We start from the raw sequence: 19,077 nt of genomic DNA, 5'->3' as shown, positions 1-19,077 counted from the left end.
AAAACTTTATTGTATACACAATATATTACACATCTGTTGTTTAGAAGATAAGTTTGAAATTAAAAAACATTCATGTAGCGAATTGTAAAGTTTTCTGATTATTACAACTTCTAGGACTACAAGAACGTTATTTGTGTAGCTGACAGTCTGGATCAGTTCAATTTTGAAAACTACAATGGCCAGTTCTTTTGGAGGTAAAGTAGTTAATTTTCGAGATACATTTAAACTAGGCGATAAAAATATATTGCGATGGTTTCCTGGACACATGGGCAAAGGAATCAAACAAATGGAAGAAAAACTGAGAAATGTTGACTGCTTGATAGAGGTGCATGATGCGAGAGTACCAGTTTCTGGTCGTTACGCAGACTTTAGAAAAACCTTGTGCAATTTAAAACCACATATTTTTGTTTTGAATAAAAAAGATTTGGCTGACAAGACTTACATTGTTCCTGCCTTGAATAGATTACACGATGAAGGCATAAAACACGTTGTATTGACAAATATGAAGTCTCAGGCTGACAAAGGGGCTACCAAAATAATGCCGCTAATGCTTAAGCTTATATCCGAGTCAGATCGTTTCAACAGATCTCAAGAAAAAGACTATAGTGTTATGATAATAGGTGTACCAAACGTTGGCAAATCGTCACTCATAAATAGATTGAGAAATCATCATTTGGGCAAGGCAAAAGCCGCGCATGTTGGAGCTGTAGCCGGTATTACAAGGGCAGTGCAGTGTAGAATAAAAATATCTGAGGATCCTCTAGTGTATTTGCTCGACACACCGGGTATTTTGCCACCAAATATTATTGACATTAACGCTGGATTGAAATTAGCATTAATTGGGTGTACTCAAGATCATCTGGTTGGGCCACAAGTAATGAGTGATTACTTGTTGTTTTGGTTGAATAAAAATCATAGATTAGATTACGTTGAAAAGTTAGGTTTACAAGGTCCAACCGATGATATTAACGAAGTTCTGATTCAGATCGCAGTTAAATTGAAAAAAATTATAAAATTAAAAAACTTCGATGGACAACTCGTAACAAAGCCAGATTTTAATTTCGCAGCAGAACATTTTTTAAAATGCTTTAGAACTGGCAAATTGGGCCAATATTGCTTGGACCAAGATATACTACGGAATAAGTAAATTGTTACTAGAAATTAGGTTTTCAAAGTCCTGTAGATAATTTTTGTAATCAACCGACGCGCAAAAATTACAATTAATTTTGTACATCAGGCAGTAAAATTGTAAGGCCCGCAAATTTTATTCTTGCATCTATACGTGTAAATACTGTAAATAAATCAGATTTGTTGCAGAAAGGAAAACTTTTTTTTATTTCTTCAACACAAAAACTCTCGGTGTATACCCAACAATGTACGTTGTACCACTGAAACATAATTCAAGCTTGCACGACAAAGGCCAAAAGATACATATTTACAAAGCGAACGTGTTCCCAGAAACGTCCTTTAACGTCAATAACTCCACCGGTGACAATTGAACGAGAATACAAAAAGAAAAATAAAAATTCATGATCAGTTCGAAACCATGTTTGAAAATGAGATCTTGATCAAAAAGCTCGCGCAGTTCTACACAGCCAGCTGGTAACAGTACTTACTTGGGACCCGGGGACCATAGACCCAAGTGATTTTTCGCTCCCCCACTTTAAGCGCTACGTGGCTATCCTTTCCATCGGACGCATGTATATATAATATATCATACATTACCTGTTATACCGTGCAATCACTGTCCAACTTTCTCTCGCGAACACCCAGGTACGTACAATCGCACCGACAGTTTCTCCTTCGCTTCCGATCGTGTGTTTATATGCGCATCGTCGATATAGCGCCTCGTGAAATTTGATGATTTTTCTTTTCCTTCTAATGAAATATTTGAAAAATCTAAGAGATTCCAGATTTTTAATACCATTTTTACCATACCGATTTCGCTGAGAAATCGTTTTGCCCAAAGCCTTGTCGTCCAGTGATTTCACGTGAGTCGTTATTTTCATTACAGCAACGATGTTTGCAAGAGTGACTTTTTATCCAACCCTGGTTTATAACATGTTTATGGAAAAAGTATCGAGCAGGAGATGGTACGATCGGATCGACGAGACTGTTATACTCGGAGCTTTGCCCTTTAAAACGATGGCCCAACAGGTGATTTGATTGTTGTTTGATTTTTGTGGTACATCATAATTTATTGTTGATTATAAAAAAAAACTGACTTTACAGCTTGTAGATGAGGAAAATGTCAAAGGTGTCATATCCATGAATGAAGACTACGAGCTGCGCTTGCTCTCCAATTCCGCCGAGGTGATTATTACAGTTGTTTTTTAGTTCGTGCGACGTAATTTTAAAATGTATTTTTTTTTTTTTTCTTTATCTATTAGGAATGGAAAAAATACAACATACAATTTTTGCAACTTTCAACGACAGATATATTCGAAACGCCTTGCCAGGATAAGCTCAAACGAGGCGTGAACTTCATCAATCAGATTAGAAGCGAAAAGGAAGTCCAAAGTCAAGGTAACGACAAAGCCGCGACCGTTTACGTTCATTGCAAGGCAGGCAGGACTAGGAGCGCGACACTCGTTGGATGCTATCTGATGACGGTTTGTACAAAAATCCATCGTAATTATTTTCGAACATACTTTTGAATATTTAACTTTGTAGAAAAATGGTTGGACTCCCAAAGAGGCCGTGGATTACATGAAGAGTAAGCGAGAGCACGTACTCATCAAAAGTCCTCAGTGGCACGCTCTTACAATATTTCACGACAACTTGCAGTCGAAAAACTTTTAGTGCATTTCATTGCGACAAATTTGTTATTTTACATATGCACTCCTCGTTTGTGTGCATTTGTGTGTACAGTGCGTTGTTACATTGTGAAAATCATTGTTTGTTTGTTTTTTCTTTTAACAATCGATTTTAAAATATTTATTCAATGATCAAACTATATTCAACATTGATAGAAAAAACTTACATCATTTGTTTGGCTTGTTTTTTTTACTTTGATCAACGTAAATCGAAGCGAATTTAGTTGCTGTCGCAATCGCCTTGTCCAGAAGGATTTTGGCACTTTCTTCGTTGATGATAGTTGGAACCATGTTATATGACACGAGCGGATTTTCATCTTTAAAAACGTTTCCTTTGGCGTCAAATATTTTTAGTATTTCGTTCATCCACATTTGTGCATTAAAAGACGAAGACTGCAGTTCCTGAAAAAGCATAAGACATGATGATTGTGATGTATAATAAAAAAAATTAAACCAGAAATAATTTTTCCCTTTTGCTACAGTATATATTGCGTTGTGTGTTTTATCTGATACTAAAATGTTGACACTTAGAGCCTCTATTTTACGAAATAGTTTTTAGAAAAATAAGACAAAAAAAAATTGTCAAACTATTAACTGACAAGATTTTCTTAACTTGATGCGTATTGTGTTTCTAAACTATGATATGGTACTTTTTAAACAATAACTTACGTGTGGTACAAAGCATCGAGCTTTAATTTTGTTTTTACAGTGGACAATAACCAAAGTTGGAGTCGAGGGTGGACAAAGTTTGATGATATTTTTCAACGAAATATTTTCTATGGATGTGTTGGTGGGCTGAAGGCAGTTGACAATAAATGGTAAAGATGAAGAGTCCAACAATATTTTGATCTCTTCTTCTATTGTATGCCTGTAAAATAAATAAATCTTATATGAATGTCACTTGAAATCATACGCATCTAAGGAATAAATGTAAATACCTTGTTCTCTTTTTTTCTTTAATCCTTATGTTTTTGGACAGAGTTTCAAGTCTTTCCAAACTTTCTTGCGTCACAATGTAAGGATACTGTATTCTTTTCCTTTTGTTGTTTAAATCCCTTTTTTCCATTATCACTTTTGATTCTAGTTCCCCCAGCGAAGTTTGCTCAGCTGTAAACTCGTTTTCTATATTTGTTATTCTCTCCCTTAAATTATCACCTGCAAGTCTTGTTAAATGAGCAACCGGTCCGACTACAGCCTTAAAGCTCACACCATTGTACCCTTGGGATTTCATGCTTGTGATACAAAAATGTTCCAGCACAGAAGTTTTGTGTATGTGAGTTCCACAACACGCTTCTCTAAAATTATTTGTAAAAAATTATTGCCAAGAAAATAAATATTTCAAATAATGTCAAACGATCCGTATATGAACTGTTTTACTTTGAATTTAAAATATCGCTATTTATTTCCACAACTCGAATTCCCGTGTCTGGGTACACTTCTCCAGGAATCAATGTTAAATTATCCTCTTTGAACATTTCCAAGATGTTTAAAGTCTTCGTTTTAACAGGTACATCGGCTTCAATGACGTCATTCACTGACTTTTCTATGGTATTAACGTCCTGGACTGATAATTTTCGACCAAAGACACTGCATTCGAAGCGTAAATGATCTTTCAAAACGTCACTTCCTCGTTGGCCCACGACGGGCAGTAGTTTTTGTAGAGCAGCATTCAACAAGTGAGCCGCAGTGTGATTTCTCATGGTTCCGGTTCGATGCTTCTCATCTATGGATATCAAGCATTCGTCACCAACTCGCACTTCGTGGTCTGGATCTCTAAAATTCATTACAGCATGCAATGGGTGTACATTTTTTTCAAAGGTAATTAAAAAAAAAAAAAAAAAAACCAACTCTTCGTCCCAGTCAACGAAATGTCCAATGTGGATCACGTAATCACGAACTTTCAAGACTTTTTCGAAATTAAATAGTAGATTGTTTATTTGAATGTGTCCTTTGTCAGCTACTTGGCTACCTGCTACGGCGTAGGCTGGTGTTTTATCCAATATAATACCAACTTCGGCATTTGTATTGACGACAGAGTCAGTTTCAACGATATTGCCGCTGCTTGTAACTGTTGCCTCCACGATTGCTTGACTCTCATCTATGTTCAACATGGATTCAGGTTCGGACACCAGATTTCCTATCAAAATCAAAATGAATATTATATGATTCGTTACATCATTTTTTTCATCAATTATTGGTATTACTCACCATTTCTAATCATCCCTAATAATTTACATTTGACAATTGGAAAGTTGTATCCTTTGTCACTGTATGTATATTCATACTTGTATGAATCATCAGTTTTAGGAACATTTCCAGATTCAAGTTGATTCAAAGTATCAATGGATACAAAATCTTCGTTCACTTTGTTAGCTTCAAGCCTGGAACGTTTCTTGGCTCTTTCGATTGCTTCTTTAAAGGCTCTTGCATCAAATTGTATGGACTCCACTTCTGCCAGTTTACTAATGATTTCTGAATCCAAACCATAAGTATCATATAGCTTGTAAGTAAAGTCACCCGGTAAACTCTTTACTTTGTCCCTAAAAGTGATTTTCTGATGCAATAATTAATTTTGCAATCTTAAACAAAAAGACACTGATAAATAAAAACACATACTCCGACTTTATGAACCTTTGCAGCTCAAAATATCCTGCAGTAAGTCCAGGGAAAGTAGTGTCAGTTATAACAGACAGCTCAGGTCGAGAGTTTACAATTTTTTTCCAACTTTTAAAAGCTGTACTTCTTGCAGATTTCATGACTTCCTCCTCGAACTGTATTATAAATTTTATCTGTAAGAGTAAGTGCAATCATTATTAACTGCACAATAATTGTATGAAAAAGACACGATACGCAAGCACTTACTTTGCTCAAATTTTTAGGGATTTCTGGATAAGCTTCTCCAAGAGTTTCAGCTATGCAATCGGTCAACTCTGATAAAAGCTTATTTGTTTTAAAAGTATTTTCACTGATATCGATGGCTTTCCTTAAAATTCGCCTGAGTTTGTGACTAGAAAACGTCGAAATCATCAAATGAATCAAAACTGCATTAAATTATTTTGTCGAAAATCTGAAATTAATGTTGAGAATCATTACAAACTTCTTATCAGGCAACATCCCATCTGCAAGAGATACAGTAATCATTCTGGCATGGTCGGATAGAATTCTGTATCCAGTGTCAATTTTATCTTTGTCAGCTATTCCAAACCTTCCCTCATATTTTGGAGCATTTGCTGCTTTTTCGATTGCTTTAAACAAAGGCTGGAAAAGATCAGTGTCGTAATTTGACCTCTTACCCTGTAATACTGTCACCAATCTCTCGAATCCCATGCCAGTATCAACATGTTTGGTCGGTAATGGTATTATCTGGCCGTTTTGAAGTCTGTAACGTTCAAACATCAAATGCAAGCTCATCTTTGCAAAGGGACATTTTTATTTTTTGTTAAAAAGTTATAGTGGAGCTTGAATGACAGTTACCTTTGAAACTGAATGAAAACAATGTTCCAAAGTTCCGTAAGATCTTCGTGACCCTTGTTAACTCTGGAAGCTTGATTTTTGGCATGCATGGTGTGATCAATGTGTATTTCCGTACAAGGACCGCAGGGTCCTGATGGCCCCATTTCCCAAAAATTTTCTTCCATGCCGAATGGTAAGATGCGATCCTCAGCCACACCAATTTTCAACCAAATATTTTTACACTCTAAATCTGGCTTCAGACCCAATTTTTCATTGCCCCCAAAGTATGTCACATACAAACAGTCCTTTTTGATTCCATAAACTTGAACCAAAAGCTCCCAAGCATACTTGCAGGCATCTTCCTGAAATATAATTATTCGTTTTATGACTTTTGTTCATTTATGTCGTAAATAAATCCACCATCAACTGTATACCTTGAAATAATCCCCAAAGGACCAGTTGCCAAGCATTTCAAAAAACGTGTGATGGTACGAATCGTGCCCAACTACGTTCAAATCGTTGTGTTTGCCACCAACTCGAATACATTTTTGTGAATTTACGGCTCTGATTGCTGGTGGACTATGTAGGCCAAGAAATATACCTTTGAACTTGAAATGTTTGCTTTAAATCGAGATGTTTGAAAATACTTCAAATCACAAAATACTATTGGGAAAAAAGCACCAAATTCTAAACAGTATACGACTCATAAAGCTTACCTGATTCATCCCTGCATTAACAAATGGAATGGAAGGATCATTCAAAGGCATAACTGGACTGGAGCGAATCAATGCATGATTGTTTCTTGTGAAATACTCAATGAATTCACGTCTAATTGATTTTGAACTTCTAATGAGCTTCTCGTTTGTACAAAGGGCACGAACGATCACTGCTCTCTTGACACTTTTCAAACGTTGGGTCAACATTTTCAAGGGAGGATAAATTTTTTTTTTTCTTTACAAACTCGTCATAGGTTATATCCTTTATTCATCATTTTGGCAACGATAAGCTTTGACGTTACGTTTATTTGCGAAAAAATATCCGCCAGCAATCTGTGATTCTGAACTGCTGGATATTACCAAGATTCATTGTGTAAAGGCTGGACGAGGTGGTTTTTTCAAGGAGCGATACCATGCACATTGGTACACATCGGTACACATGACGAAAACTAATTATCTGAAAGGTGTCGCGCCAACGATTCGCGCACCTCTACGCTACTGACATGTAAAAGCGTTGAGTTTCATTTTATACTTATTTAACTGGAAATAAGGTTTTTAAGAACATTAAAATTTTCAGAAGTATATATACGTAAGCATATTCTTTATTTACATCTCCTATACAAGTAAATCTTACTGCACAGTTCTTTTACATACCGCATTGTACAAAGTTTGACATGAAAAAAAAAAAAAAAAAAATCTAGAATCAAATTAATTATTATTAAGTCAAGTTTTCGACTACTAGAAAAAAACATTTATTTTTAAGTATAATTACATTTTACATAAGAGCATATACTTATGGGTATAAATACATAATTATGAACAAGGATTCAATATCCATACAGATTCTAACACACCGTTATTTTTTTTACGATTGAATTACTTTTTAGAAACTATAGATACAACTAAAAAATCCACTAATTTTCTTCGTTCATATCTCTTGTCGAAAATTAATGTTTATTTCATAAACTGAATATTATTTCAATCAACTAACTATAAACAGTTATATTAATGTACATGAAAATATTCGGTTTATCTTTTGCAACTGATTAATTGATTTATAAATTTACAAATAATGTCAGTTGTACAGATTTTGTTCTTGTAAATGTGTTACTAATATGAACTTTAATTGCAAAAACATATTATGCAATGTCACATGTAAGTCAGATAACCAATTTCAGTTCAACTTTTAATTTTATATCAAATGCACTGTAAGGACACTCGTAAAACTTTTTGCAATACCCAGAATAAGTGATGGATAAATATTACAGTCTTTTCTTTGGCAACGAACCAAAAGCTGATATAACTGTTGCTCTTGTACCAGTAGCAGTAGATGTTAAGGTGGTTAAAGTTGTTTGAGTAACTATTACAGGCTTTGTGGTGGTTGTAGCAGTACTAGAATTTGTGGACACCTGATCCCACTTACTTTTCCTTTTCTTAGCGTCTTCTTCCGCAGTTACTGCAGCGCTGTTTGGTCGTTTAGCAGTTCCCGTTATAATTTCAATTTTGGACTTATCTTTTTTGGCCTTATCCAACTTATCCATTTCCACTTTTTGGGTCTTTGCTAACTCGTCGTAGTAAGAGTCTTTGCTCCATTTTGAAGGATCAAACCTATCACGTGGATAGTTAGTACCTAGTTCATTTATGTTACAAAACTGGATAAGCTTTTCATATATTGATGGGTTTCGAAACTCCTTTTGATTTTGTATTATTTTGTTCATGTCCAACCCGTCAGCTTTTCTTTTGAACAATAAATTTTTTATCTTATCCTGTACATCCAAGGGACATTGTCCAGATGGATTGGGAGGTATGACAACACCGTACGCATCTGTTTCTCCATCTGACGTTGGCTCCCGTTGACGAATCGGAGACTGTTGTTCAACCATGTCCATGGGCTGCCTTCCATTTAAGTGAAACTTTTCTTCAGCATGTAGCCCAACAGTTCCTTCATCATCAGAGACAACCGTGTCATCAAAGTATGAGACAAGCCTATTATTCCTTGCACTAAAACCAATGGTATTTACGACAGGGCTAGGTGCTGCTGAAGCAACAGACCTGGGACTGTTGTCTTGGGATAGACTAGTGGCTCGGTCGTTTTGTGCAGCAGACCCCATCGGAGGAGTATTGGAGTTCTCCTGAAAGTCATCATCCACCCCTTCTTCGCCCTCTGAATCGGTATATGTAGTTGTTAAAGATGCCAGAGCAACACTTGGTACAGACATGTTGCTTCCAAGTTGAGTGTCCAGTTAGTTACAAATTATTTTGTGTTGAAACTCATTCGTACAGTGCTGTTTATACGCTGTGTCTATTCGCACCAAATCCACGTAATTACGTGGATATAAGGTTAGGAATTTTAAAGAAAAACGCTACTTTTTCAAATAAAGTATGTCCACGTAAAGTGAAGTTCGCACCAGTACTCTCGGGCGTCTACTGAAGTACTGAAGCGGGAGGAAAACGAACGAACGCACGAGCGCACGAGTCAGAGCTGCTGTCTGCACGAAACTATTCTACAATTATGCCCTCTATGCGGAGTGGAGTGATGGAATAGTGCAGCGTTGGGTTAGGCGGATTCAACATCGGAACTTTTTCCCTAGATCGTATAGCTATATATACGATCTAGGGAGAATGTTCCGTCGAGCAGACAACTCAGCAGTGAAGGGGCATTGCCAAAGACACGCGAAAATTCAAAATTGTAATATTAATAACACAAGTGCCTATCACCCAATGACCCGGGGCGCTAACTGGCCACTCTGTTAAATAAATAATTTTTAATAACACAAGCGCCTATCACCCAATGACCCGGGGCGCTAACTGGCCACTCTTTTAAATAAATAATAATTAAAATAACACAAGCGCCTATCACCCAATGACCCGGGGCGCTTACTGGCCACTCTTTTAAATAAATAATAATTAAAATAACACAAGCGCCTATCACCTCATGACCCGGGGCGCTTACTGGTCACTCTGTTAAATAAATAATTATTAAAATAACACAAGCGCCTATCACCCAATGACCCGGGGCGCTAACTGGCCACTCTGTTAAATAAATAATTTTTAATAACACAAGCGCCTATCACCCAATGACCCGGGGCGCTAACTGGTCACTCTGTTAAATAAATAATAATTAAAATAACACAAGCGCCTATCACCTCATGACCCGGGGCGCTTACTGGTCACTCTGTTAAATAAATAATTATTAAAATAACACAAGCGCCTATCACCCAATGACCCGGGGCGCTAACTGGCCACTCTGTTAAATAAATAATTTTTAATAACACAAGCGCCTATCACCCAATGACCCGGGGCGCTAACTGGCCACTCTTTTAAATAAATAATAATTAAAATAACACAAGCGCCTATCACCCAATGACCCGGGGCGCTTACTGGCCACTCTTTTAAATAAATAATAATTAAAATAACACAAGCGCCTATCACCCAATGACCCGGGGCGCTTACTGGTCACTCTGTTAAATAAATAATTATTAAAATAACACAAGCGCCTATCACCCAATGACCCGGGGCGCTAACTGGCCACTCTTTTAAATAAATAATAATTAAAATAACACAAGCGCCTATCACCCAATGACCCGGGGCGCTTACTGGCCACTCTTTTAAATAAATAATAATTAAAATAACACAAGCGCCTATCACCTCATGACACGGGGCGCTTACTAGCTACTATTGAATAATAAATTATCAAGTAATTACAAGAGCGCCATTTAAAAAGATCTTTGTCGTACTAGATAGGCAATCAAAATTGTGATATGTTTACATATGTTATCGATCAACTTTTATTATTTAATAGTGTTGCAAATAAGTGTCCTGGATCATCAGGAAAAAGGTGCTTGACATATTTATTAATAATTATTTATTTATTAGATTTGCAATTAGCGCCCCAGGTTATACGGTGATAGGCGCTTGTGTTATTTATTAATAATTATTTATTTAACAGAGTTGTCAGTAAGCGCCCCGGGTCATGAGGTGATAGGCGCTTGTGTTATTTTAATTATTATTTATTTAAAAGAGTGGCCAGTAAGCGCCCCGGGTCATGAGGTGATAGGCGCTTGTGTTATTTTAATTATTATTTATTTAAAAGAGTGGCCAGTAAGCGCCCCAGGTCATGAGGTGATAGGCACTTGTGTTATTAATAATTATTTATTTAACAGAGTGACCAGTAAGCGCCCCGTGTCATGGGGTGATAGGCGCTTGTGTTATTTTAGTAATTATTTATTTAACAGAGTGACCAGTAAGCGCCCCGGGTCATGAGGTGATAGGCGCTTGTGTTATTTTAATTATTATTTATTTAACAGAGTGACCAGTAAGCGCCCCGGGTCATTGGGTGATAGGCGCTTGTGTTATTAAAAATTATTTATTTAACAGAGTGGCCAGTTAGCGCCCCGGGTCATTGGGTGATAGGCACTTGTGTTATTAATATTACAATTTTGAATTTTCGCGTGTCTTTGGCAATGCCCCTTCACTGCTGAGTTGTCTGCTCGACGGAACATTCTCCCTAGATCGTACAGCTATATATATGATCTAGGGAAAAAGTTCCGATATTGAATCCGCCTAACCCAACGCTGGGAATAGTGGAACACTAGAAAAAAATTCAATTTTTTGGAAACGAAAATGGGTACTTTTTAGTTCATTATCAGCCTCGCTAGATGCCGCTGATTATTATTAACGGGATTTTTAAAATTCACAAAATAATACATAATATACCCAACTAATTGGTCATTAAGATCATTTGACTAAAAAAATCAAAAATTATTTACTGTTATTTATTATTTTTGTAATTCACCCACACCGTCTTATTTTTACATGTATAAATGTATATCTATACATACGTAATTGCTCATGCACGGCACCTGAAATAATCTCATTTTATAATAATGTATTCATGCAAGCTGTGCTAAGTTCAAAAGCCATTGCAATAAAAAACTACTCGATTCAATATTTAATTTTATACAAAAACGGGCCGCGGACACGCAATGAGTAGCGCGGCAACCGCGCCAGGCCCAAGATTCGGCCACTTTCAAGTTGATTTGAAAGTTTCAACTTCCACTCAGGTGTAAACGCCACCATATATATTTAACTTATAAAAATGTAAGAATAGAATAAGTAGAAGTGAAAAGTGCTTTATTGGTATGTTGTTCGAGAGATTTGTTCGATTGTTCGTTTGGGTCAACTCTGAGCTAACCTGAGCGGAGTTTTGTGCGCGAGAGGTTATAGATACACGCATACATGTTCTGTGTAAGCCGGGTAACTTTTAGTTTTTGAACAATCTGAGCGGATACCGGATGCATAAGTCACGCGTTAAATGATTATTGTATCTCTCGAGTGTTATTTTTTAGTTTAGTAACAAGTGGATTCATACAGCTAATTACTCTATACACGTTAAGGTAAATTAAAAATGTATATGCTCTAACATCTATGATATATGCGCAATGCCTCTGTGTTCATTGTTAGTAAAATACATTCTAGTCATAAAATTATCGAGTTAAGTATTGGACAATACCTGAATTTCTGAATATTTATATGTACCTTGAGTTCGAGCTTTGCAACCATCCTAAATGTATGTATACATTCTGTGTATGTGTGTACACCGAAATGTACACAACGACAAATCCCTGAGTCATTTTGGAATACTCGACAAAAGTGTTTATATCAAGGTATTTAACTATTTAGAGTTAATTTACACAAAAGTAAGACTGAAAACTGCCAGTGTCAATGACTGTAGATAGCTAATATTATGTACCTGATGACAAATTTAAAAGCTAGTAAACATGATTTAAAAACTTTGATGAAAAGTCTACGTATCAGTAAATCTATTTATCTCTTGCTTTTTTTGTTACCTATAGCAAAATATACTTTCTATTATGAACTAATGCTTAGGATATTACCAGAATAGTTACATTTTTGGTTGTTCAGTGATCAAAGTAATGTATTAGGATAAATCTCTATACTTCTTTGTATGTAGTACCATAAGATTATGTTTCAGTATCGTATATTTTAATTATACCTCTAACATGTACTCATTTGCACTGACATGTACAATAATGTTTAAAAAAATCATACATCCTGATTTAATGTTAATAGTTAGCATTTAAATGTCAAAATAGTATTAAATATGTATAAAACTGATAATTTCACCATGCTTGAAATACCTGGTAGCTGAACGTTTGGTCCATGCCAATTTGCCAATACACTTCTTACACCAAATCTGTGTTGGTTATTTTTTATAAATTGAATATTTCCCAAGAATATTTTAGTTAATAAAAAAAAACCAATTATGTACCTCATAGATTTAAAATATAGGAAAATACATTCCTTTCATTAAGTATTGAAGTACTATAGATTTCATATTTAAATTTGTTACTGCTTCATTGATGGAAAATCACTTTTCATGACCTTATCGGTAAGGTAGAAAACTTAAATTTTGCTAGACTAACCTACTGCAGATAGTTGAATATACAAAGATTTATAGTACCGATCGTGGATAACTCATAAGCCTATACACTTTGGTAGTGTGTGATCCATTACAAAGAGGCGCTACTGGCGCTAGTGCAGTTTCATGATATACATACGATCAACATAAGCATAAGTATATTGTAGATATCAAAATCTAAAGCAGATCTCAGAAAAGAGATCAAAAAATAAATATTTTTGCAAAGTTTTAATTTTTTTTTTTTTTATTTCGTTTAGCTATTACAAAAAACTAAAAAGGATCTTCAACTGAAAATACATAAATTCCTTTACTGGAAACAAAAAGTTAATCTTGTAACAGTATGTTAGATTAAAAGACGTAATACCTATACAGTTTTTAGTTAATGAGCTAAAATCCTTAAAATTTTGTAAATATTAAAGTTTTCTTAATATTTTATTCCACAAATTTTTTTAATTGCAATGTGTTTTTAATGATAACATATTAATGATATTTACTCATTACTTTGCGGTCCATCATATATTTCAAAGATTGATTTTCATGTGCCATACACAGTAGCATTATAAAGATAAAGTAGTAGGATACGTTGGCTTGGATGAAAAAGTAAGCAAAATTTTGATAAAATATTCATGAATTTATATCTTGAAAGTGAAAATTCCCGCGCAAGTAGCGGAAATTTTTGCTTTTCAGGCCATTGGTATAAAAAAATAATTGCAAGATATTAATCCATTCGAACTATATATTACATTGCATAATTCTTAGACTTTCTTAGTATTTTTTTTATCATAAGTTTGTAATTTATAGTTTGTAATATATCGTTATTTCTTGAGCAAATGAAGTCAGACAGCATTTAAGTGGTGCTCAATATCAACGCGAGCCTAATAAGTCGTGAGCTATTATCAATAATACATATAAAAAAGTGGCTTTTGAAAATCCAGTAGGAAAGCGAATCATACAAATATCTATTGTTTGGAGGATATATATTCATAGGGTTTCACATCTTTCATGAAAAAAATCACATTTTCTTTAATTCTTTTTTTGTCGTAGTACTGAGAAAGAAATGAAGGTTGCTTTTTAAGTCGTAGTATTGTATTTATCGACAAATTTTTCTCGAATTTTTCTAGCACCAATTTAGATAATTTTATTTATGAGATTTTCTTTATCTTTCATTTTTCGAAGTGTATACAGCCGTATGTACATATTCTTGAAGTAGAAGTATAAAATGTAATTTAAAAAATTTTAACAGAATTAGTCAAATAATTACCTGAATAAAAAATTTGGCTTCTCTTATATACACTACGGTAATTTTTTTCCTGATTGAGGGAAAATACGACGTCAAAAATCGATAATGAGTCGATAATATAGATACCAACATTATTTATTGATTGAGGTTATAAATAAAATAAGTAACTATATTACTGACTCATTATAAACTAACGTTTGACGTCATATTTTCTTTATCAGGGAAAAAATTACCGTAGCCTACCGGTAAAAATTATAATTCAGATGAATTTATTTGGCTACAAAAAATTACCGTAAAGCTACGGTAAAAATTACAGTGAATACTTCTCGATCACAACTTTACCGTTGCTTTTACGGTGGAAATTCACGTAACTTTTTTTTCCGTGTAATGTCTTATTTTGATAATTTTGCGAATACTAATATATACAGGTTTCTATCGACAGGCAATATTCTATATACAGGCAAGCCCTCAGAGAATGTCAACATTAAAGAGAGTAAGGATGAAGGGAAGGGTGTGCTAGATACTCTTGTCCTTTTTTACGTGAAACAATCTCGCACCTTGTCAAATTCAATCGAAACTTCCATCACTTGCCGGCTTATCGGTGACACACCAAATCTCCAAACTTTGTATTACTTTGTATGTACTGTATGTGCCAAAGATAAACGCAAACGACACTTGGAAAATGAACAAACTTTTGATGATAAACCCGCATAAAAGGAACGAAATAGATGGGAAAAGAAAATCAGAATTAACAAAGATTTGGAAGAATAAGCATACAGTAAGATTTTTTTTTATTTAAATGGGCAATCAAACGAATACGAAATTTTATTAAATAATTTTAAGTCTAAAATATCTATAAATTGACCTCTTTGAGTGGACATATGTACCTTAGTATAAATCATTAAGCATATTATGTCGTATATGTCTTATCAGTCATATTTCAAGAGTTTCTCTTACAAGTTTTAAAGTTATTAAAAATTCATATTACAAATAGTGATAAAGCCAAGGTAGTTTCTGTTTCTTATAAATGATTTTATAGACCACTCTTCAACTGGACGAGGATCATTAAGTATTGTGTATGTATATCAAACAATAGAGTTGTGTAAATAATAGTCCACAGCATATTTTTGTGTTTCAAGTTACCACAAACAAATAATGGTTTTTGAATGTTCGTCCATTATTGTGAGGCGATCTACAAGTCCTTGATATAAATTTTCATGTAAAACGACAAATTTATTAATCAATTTAACATCCTCGAATAAAATTAACGTCTTCGCCAACGCCTTGCAAATAACACTGCCATATACTGCCTAGCTCATATTTTATTTGCAAATTTTGCTTACGAGCTGCTGCGCACATAAATACATCAGAATGTGAAACATAGAGCGGGTCGTGTGTTATTTCATAAAGTTGACATCAGTGCTTAGGTACTCACGTGTAATGGTAAAAATGATGATAGGTGTATGCCTGAGGTGACAAAATCGCATTCGCCAACATAGAGCTAGTGGGGGACATCAGCACTTTATCACACCCCATACATGGGAAAGTCCAATCTTAAACTTTTGCCAGCTATGATTTCAGATTGAAAAACAATCTTGTTTATTATGATTTATAAAAACGTACGTTCTTGTTACTATAACAATGTGTGCTCATGTATACAAGTTTTTAAATTGCTTTGCTCTTTGAATGAGGGTCTATGAGTTTTAAAAAATAAGAAATTATTGATTGATACTCTCAAAACGTTACCTATTCACAATACTTCACTTTCAATGCTACACTTCTCAAATTATAGTAATTACAGGTGCTCTTGGTATACATATGTAATCTGTCCATAAATCATACTTGTGCATGCCTCAATAGAGTGTCATAAATAGACTTTAATCTATCTGCATTGGCCTCAGGATTACTACTTTTGATAAAATAAGGCTTAGTGTCTCATATATTTTTGCAACACGCCCGTCTTGTTGAGCAAAAATTTAAAAACTCTTGAATAAATATTTGAAAAACGAAAATTTCGAGACCTAGACTAATCATTGTCGTCACCACAATATTATTTGACAATCTATTGTTACAAGAAAATTATCAACATGTGGACAAAATATACGCTGTTTAAAATTATTTTTTAGTTTATTGATTTCGGCACTTTTACGTTCCTAAAACTGTTTGTATAATATTGTGCTTAATCTTTATCATTTATAGATTAATATTTTTTTGGCTAGAGTCCTAAGACAGTAGATGTTTCCCAGCATTATGATTTTTTTTTTCTCTTGTATATGATTACAAAACAAGAATAGACTGTAAAAAAACGAATAAAGATGTAATGTTTTTTTTTTTTTAACTTTTTCATCGTAGGAACTATTAAAGCGTGATATTAACTAGTAGTTGTCTTTTCTAAATTATATCCAACAACAAAGCTTTTTTCAAACAACTGCAACACAAAGTATTTTTTTACAATTAAAGAAATAAAAACTGGGGGGAAAAGTTAAATTAGTTTTTTTATTATTAATAACGGTTTTTCTATAATTTTCTTTAAAAAAAAGTCACTCTCAAACGATTAGTTCATTTCATCACTTTATCTATGAATTTAGGTTTTTCATCACAAAATCCATGAATATTATCTTGTATTGTTTACCACAATCATTTTCCATTCGTTTGTACACTTAGATTTTAAAAATGTTCAACAAATTCCTGTTATCAAACTCGTTTCAGGATTTAAAATATGACAGCATTAAAAATTTTATTGGGAGAGTTTAAAAAAAAAGAGTACCAACTGTTTCATATAGATTTATCCTCGGATTTATCTATATGCGCATCACCTACCAACTTAATCTTCAATTATCGGCTAACGATCCGAAGCTGTGCTAATCAAGCACCTGTACAAAGTGCCACGCGACACTTGAAAAAAAAAAAAAAAAAAAAAAAGGGGGGGGTGAAAGAGAGATACGAGAGTCACGCTCGTCGTAGTCCATCGGAATGATTGATCCGTCGATTTTTCATTTTAAAAGCGCCAGCGCGTACAGCCGTTCCTGCATGCCCCGCCACCTCTTATTTCATCCCTCGGCTTATTAAAGCGAATCACCTATTGGCGCGCAAAATGCGCGGGGACTAAGTAATGGCGGTAGCCAAGTGTATAAGGGACAGAGCGCGCGCCCGTGCGCTACAAAACTGTCGATTTATCGTTGCAATCATCGGAGCCGATTAGCGGGCCGCTGCTGCGAATAAATAATGCGATAAACGCAGGTGGGACAGGCCCTCATCAATAATCTGCGAAATAGCTTTTCTCCCTCCACCTCCATGCTGTACTATTCTCCGCTCACTGCACCGTTAATACAATAGACAATGAGGGAAGAGCGGGGGAGTAAATGCTCGGCGCTGCTGCATGTATTGTACTGATATAAAATTCTTCCTATTTAAACGAGAGTTGTATTCGCGCGGGAATCTAGCTAAGCCCCAAATTTACTGTTGGCGGGCTTTGCAACTGATTAACGAGTTTAAACAACAATCAGATGTAGTATACACTTCCGCTACTGCAGGGCAATCGACTGAAACGAGTCAATTCTAATCTTTTTTTATTATTATCATTATTATTTTACTTTTACAATTTTTTTTTGTTTGATGTGTTTGATAATTTATCGAGTAACTATAAAAAAATATTTACTTGATGATTTTTTTCTTGTTTAATATTTATCTCAATATTTTTCATATTTTTCTCACAAATGGACTTGAGGGTTCGTTGTTTCGATGATTTTATCAAAGCATTTTTCATGATTTGAGTACTTTGTGTTGGTCAACGGATAAAAAGTCTATACTCATTGTTACTGTAACGTATTTTGCAAAAATTAAATTTTACAGAAACGAACATTTAATTTGTAAAAGTTACAGGGATACAGTATTATTTTGCAAGCCCCGCGTTGCGTTTCTGCTACCTCATCTGCCGCGAACTTTTTTTCGTCAAAGTATCTTTATAACCGTAAAAGATTGAGGAATACATTTCTTTGTTCCGTCACAACGAAACAATCGAGCTGAAAAAAAGATCTACTGAATTCGATAAATGTCCTAATAGTGTGCAAAAGCATCAACTTTAAACATCACGAAAACCTATAGTGCAGTTTACTTGTTCACCTCATTATTCACTTCGATGCCATGTATATACGAATATAGGTATAAATAAATACATGCCTGAAACATTTAATAGGACATCTCGCTATCGTAGATCACGTTCCCTGCATTTCCATATAACTGCTTCCCCCCCACGAGTATATACATATCATAGGCGTACAAAATATTCCTAAAATGTTAAACTTGGCTCGTGTACCGTGGATTAGAGAGATCATAATTTCAAATCAGTCCCTCCTTTTTTTATACATAGGTCTTTTTTCCATATTCACGCCAATCTCAAGACATTTTGCT

At 34.7% G+C, this 19,077-nt stretch overlaps 4 protein-coding genes across 5 annotated transcripts; 2 read left to right on the top strand and 2 right to left on the bottom strand.

Annotated features, from left to right (window-relative positions):
• The first annotated feature begins 112 nt into the window (after positions 1 to 112).
• Positions 113 to 3,355, top strand: PTPMT1 (protein tyrosine phosphatase, mitochondrial 1). 2 transcript variants are annotated; one of them, XM_089591058.1, is made up of 5 exons: positions 113 to 194; positions 2,015 to 2,157; positions 2,233 to 2,313; positions 2,391 to 2,612; positions 2,674 to 3,355. In XM_089591058.1, exons 1-5 carry the CDS (start codon positions 176 to 178, stop codon positions 2,800 to 2,802), a joined length of 594 nt encoding a protein of 197 aa, XP_089447184.1. In that variant the 5' UTR covers positions 113 to 175; the 3' UTR covers positions 2,803 to 3,355. The 2 variants fall into 2 exon arrangements, with proteins under 2 accessions (XP_089447184.1, XP_089447185.1); XM_089591059.1 differs by lacking the exon at positions 113 to 194 and adding an exon at positions 1,709 to 1,773.
• LOC106643818 (protein tyrosine phosphatase, mitochondrial 1) lies at positions 176 to 1,366 on the top strand. The gene has a single exon (XM_089591057.1). It carries the CDS (start codon positions 176 to 178, stop codon positions 1,145 to 1,147), a length of 972 nt encoding a protein of 323 aa, XP_089447183.1. The 3' UTR covers positions 1,148 to 1,366.
• On the bottom strand, positions 2,960 to 7,454 carry AlaRS-m (alanine--tRNA ligase, mitochondrial). Its single transcript, XM_014359089.2, has 12 exons — positions 6,986 to 7,454; positions 6,704 to 6,877; positions 6,291 to 6,631; positions 5,914 to 6,195; positions 5,679 to 5,823; positions 5,433 to 5,605; positions 5,025 to 5,356; positions 4,665 to 4,953; positions 4,194 to 4,589; positions 3,755 to 4,111; positions 3,486 to 3,684; positions 2,960 to 3,218 (listed from the first exon to the last, which is right to left on the bottom strand). Exons 1-12 carry the CDS (start codon positions 7,190 to 7,192, stop codon positions 2,985 to 2,987), a joined length of 3,129 nt encoding a protein of 1,042 aa, XP_014214575.2. The 5' UTR covers positions 7,193 to 7,454; the 3' UTR covers positions 2,960 to 2,984.
• A 137-nt stretch (positions 7,455 to 7,591) lies between these two features.
• LOC106643819 (SAP30-binding protein) lies at positions 7,592 to 9,465 on the bottom strand. The gene has a single exon (XM_089591246.1). The coding sequence runs from the start codon at positions 9,202 to 9,204 to the stop codon at positions 8,248 to 8,250; it is 957 nt and encodes a 318-aa protein (XP_089447372.1). The 5' UTR covers positions 9,205 to 9,465; the 3' UTR covers positions 7,592 to 8,247.
• Positions 9,466 to 19,077: the final 9,612 nt, after the last annotated feature.

The sequence above is a fragment of the Copidosoma floridanum genome, unplaced genomic scaffold (genome assembly GCF_036245765.1).
Source record: "Copidosoma floridanum isolate Cflo_tuat_1 unplaced genomic scaffold, Cflo_Japanese_pri ptg000013l, whole genome shotgun sequence".
NCBI classification, from domain to species: domain Eukaryota; kingdom Metazoa; phylum Arthropoda; class Insecta; order Hymenoptera; family Encyrtidae; genus Copidosoma; species Copidosoma floridanum.
Note: the sequence above shows the minus strand (reverse complement) of the source record. Positions and strands in the feature narration are given on the sequence as shown.

Bases quoted from the DNA above. Each gene is read 5' to 3' on its own strand.
- LOC106643818 (XM_089591057.1), top strand. From the start codon at position 176: ATGGCCAGTTCTTTTGGAGGTAAAGTAGTTAATTTTCGAGATACATTT.
- PTPMT1 (XM_089591058.1), top strand. The intron at 2,158-2,232 runs GTGATTTGATTG...CTGACTTTACAG, and splicing joins TTAAAACGATGGCCCAACAG to CTTGTAGATGAGGAAAATGT. The intron at 2,314-2,390 runs GTGATTATTACA...TTTATCTATTAG, and splicing joins TGCTCTCCAATTCCGCCGAG to GAATGGAAAAAATACAACAT.
- AlaRS-m (XM_014359089.2), bottom strand. From the start codon at position 7,192: ATGTTGACCCAACGTTTGAAAAGTGTCAAGAGAGCAGTGATCGTTCGT. The intron at 6,878-6,985 runs GTAAGCTTTATG...AAACATTTCAAG, and splicing joins TTAATGCAGGGATGAATCAG to TTCAAAGGTATATTTCTTGG. The intron at 3,685-3,754 runs GTATTTACATTT...TTTATTTTACAG, and splicing joins AAAGAAAAAAAGAGAACAAG to GCATACAATAGAAGAAGAGA.
- LOC106643819 (XM_089591246.1), bottom strand. From the start codon at position 9,204: ATGTCTGTACCAAGTGTTGCTCTGGCATCTTTAACAACTACATATACC.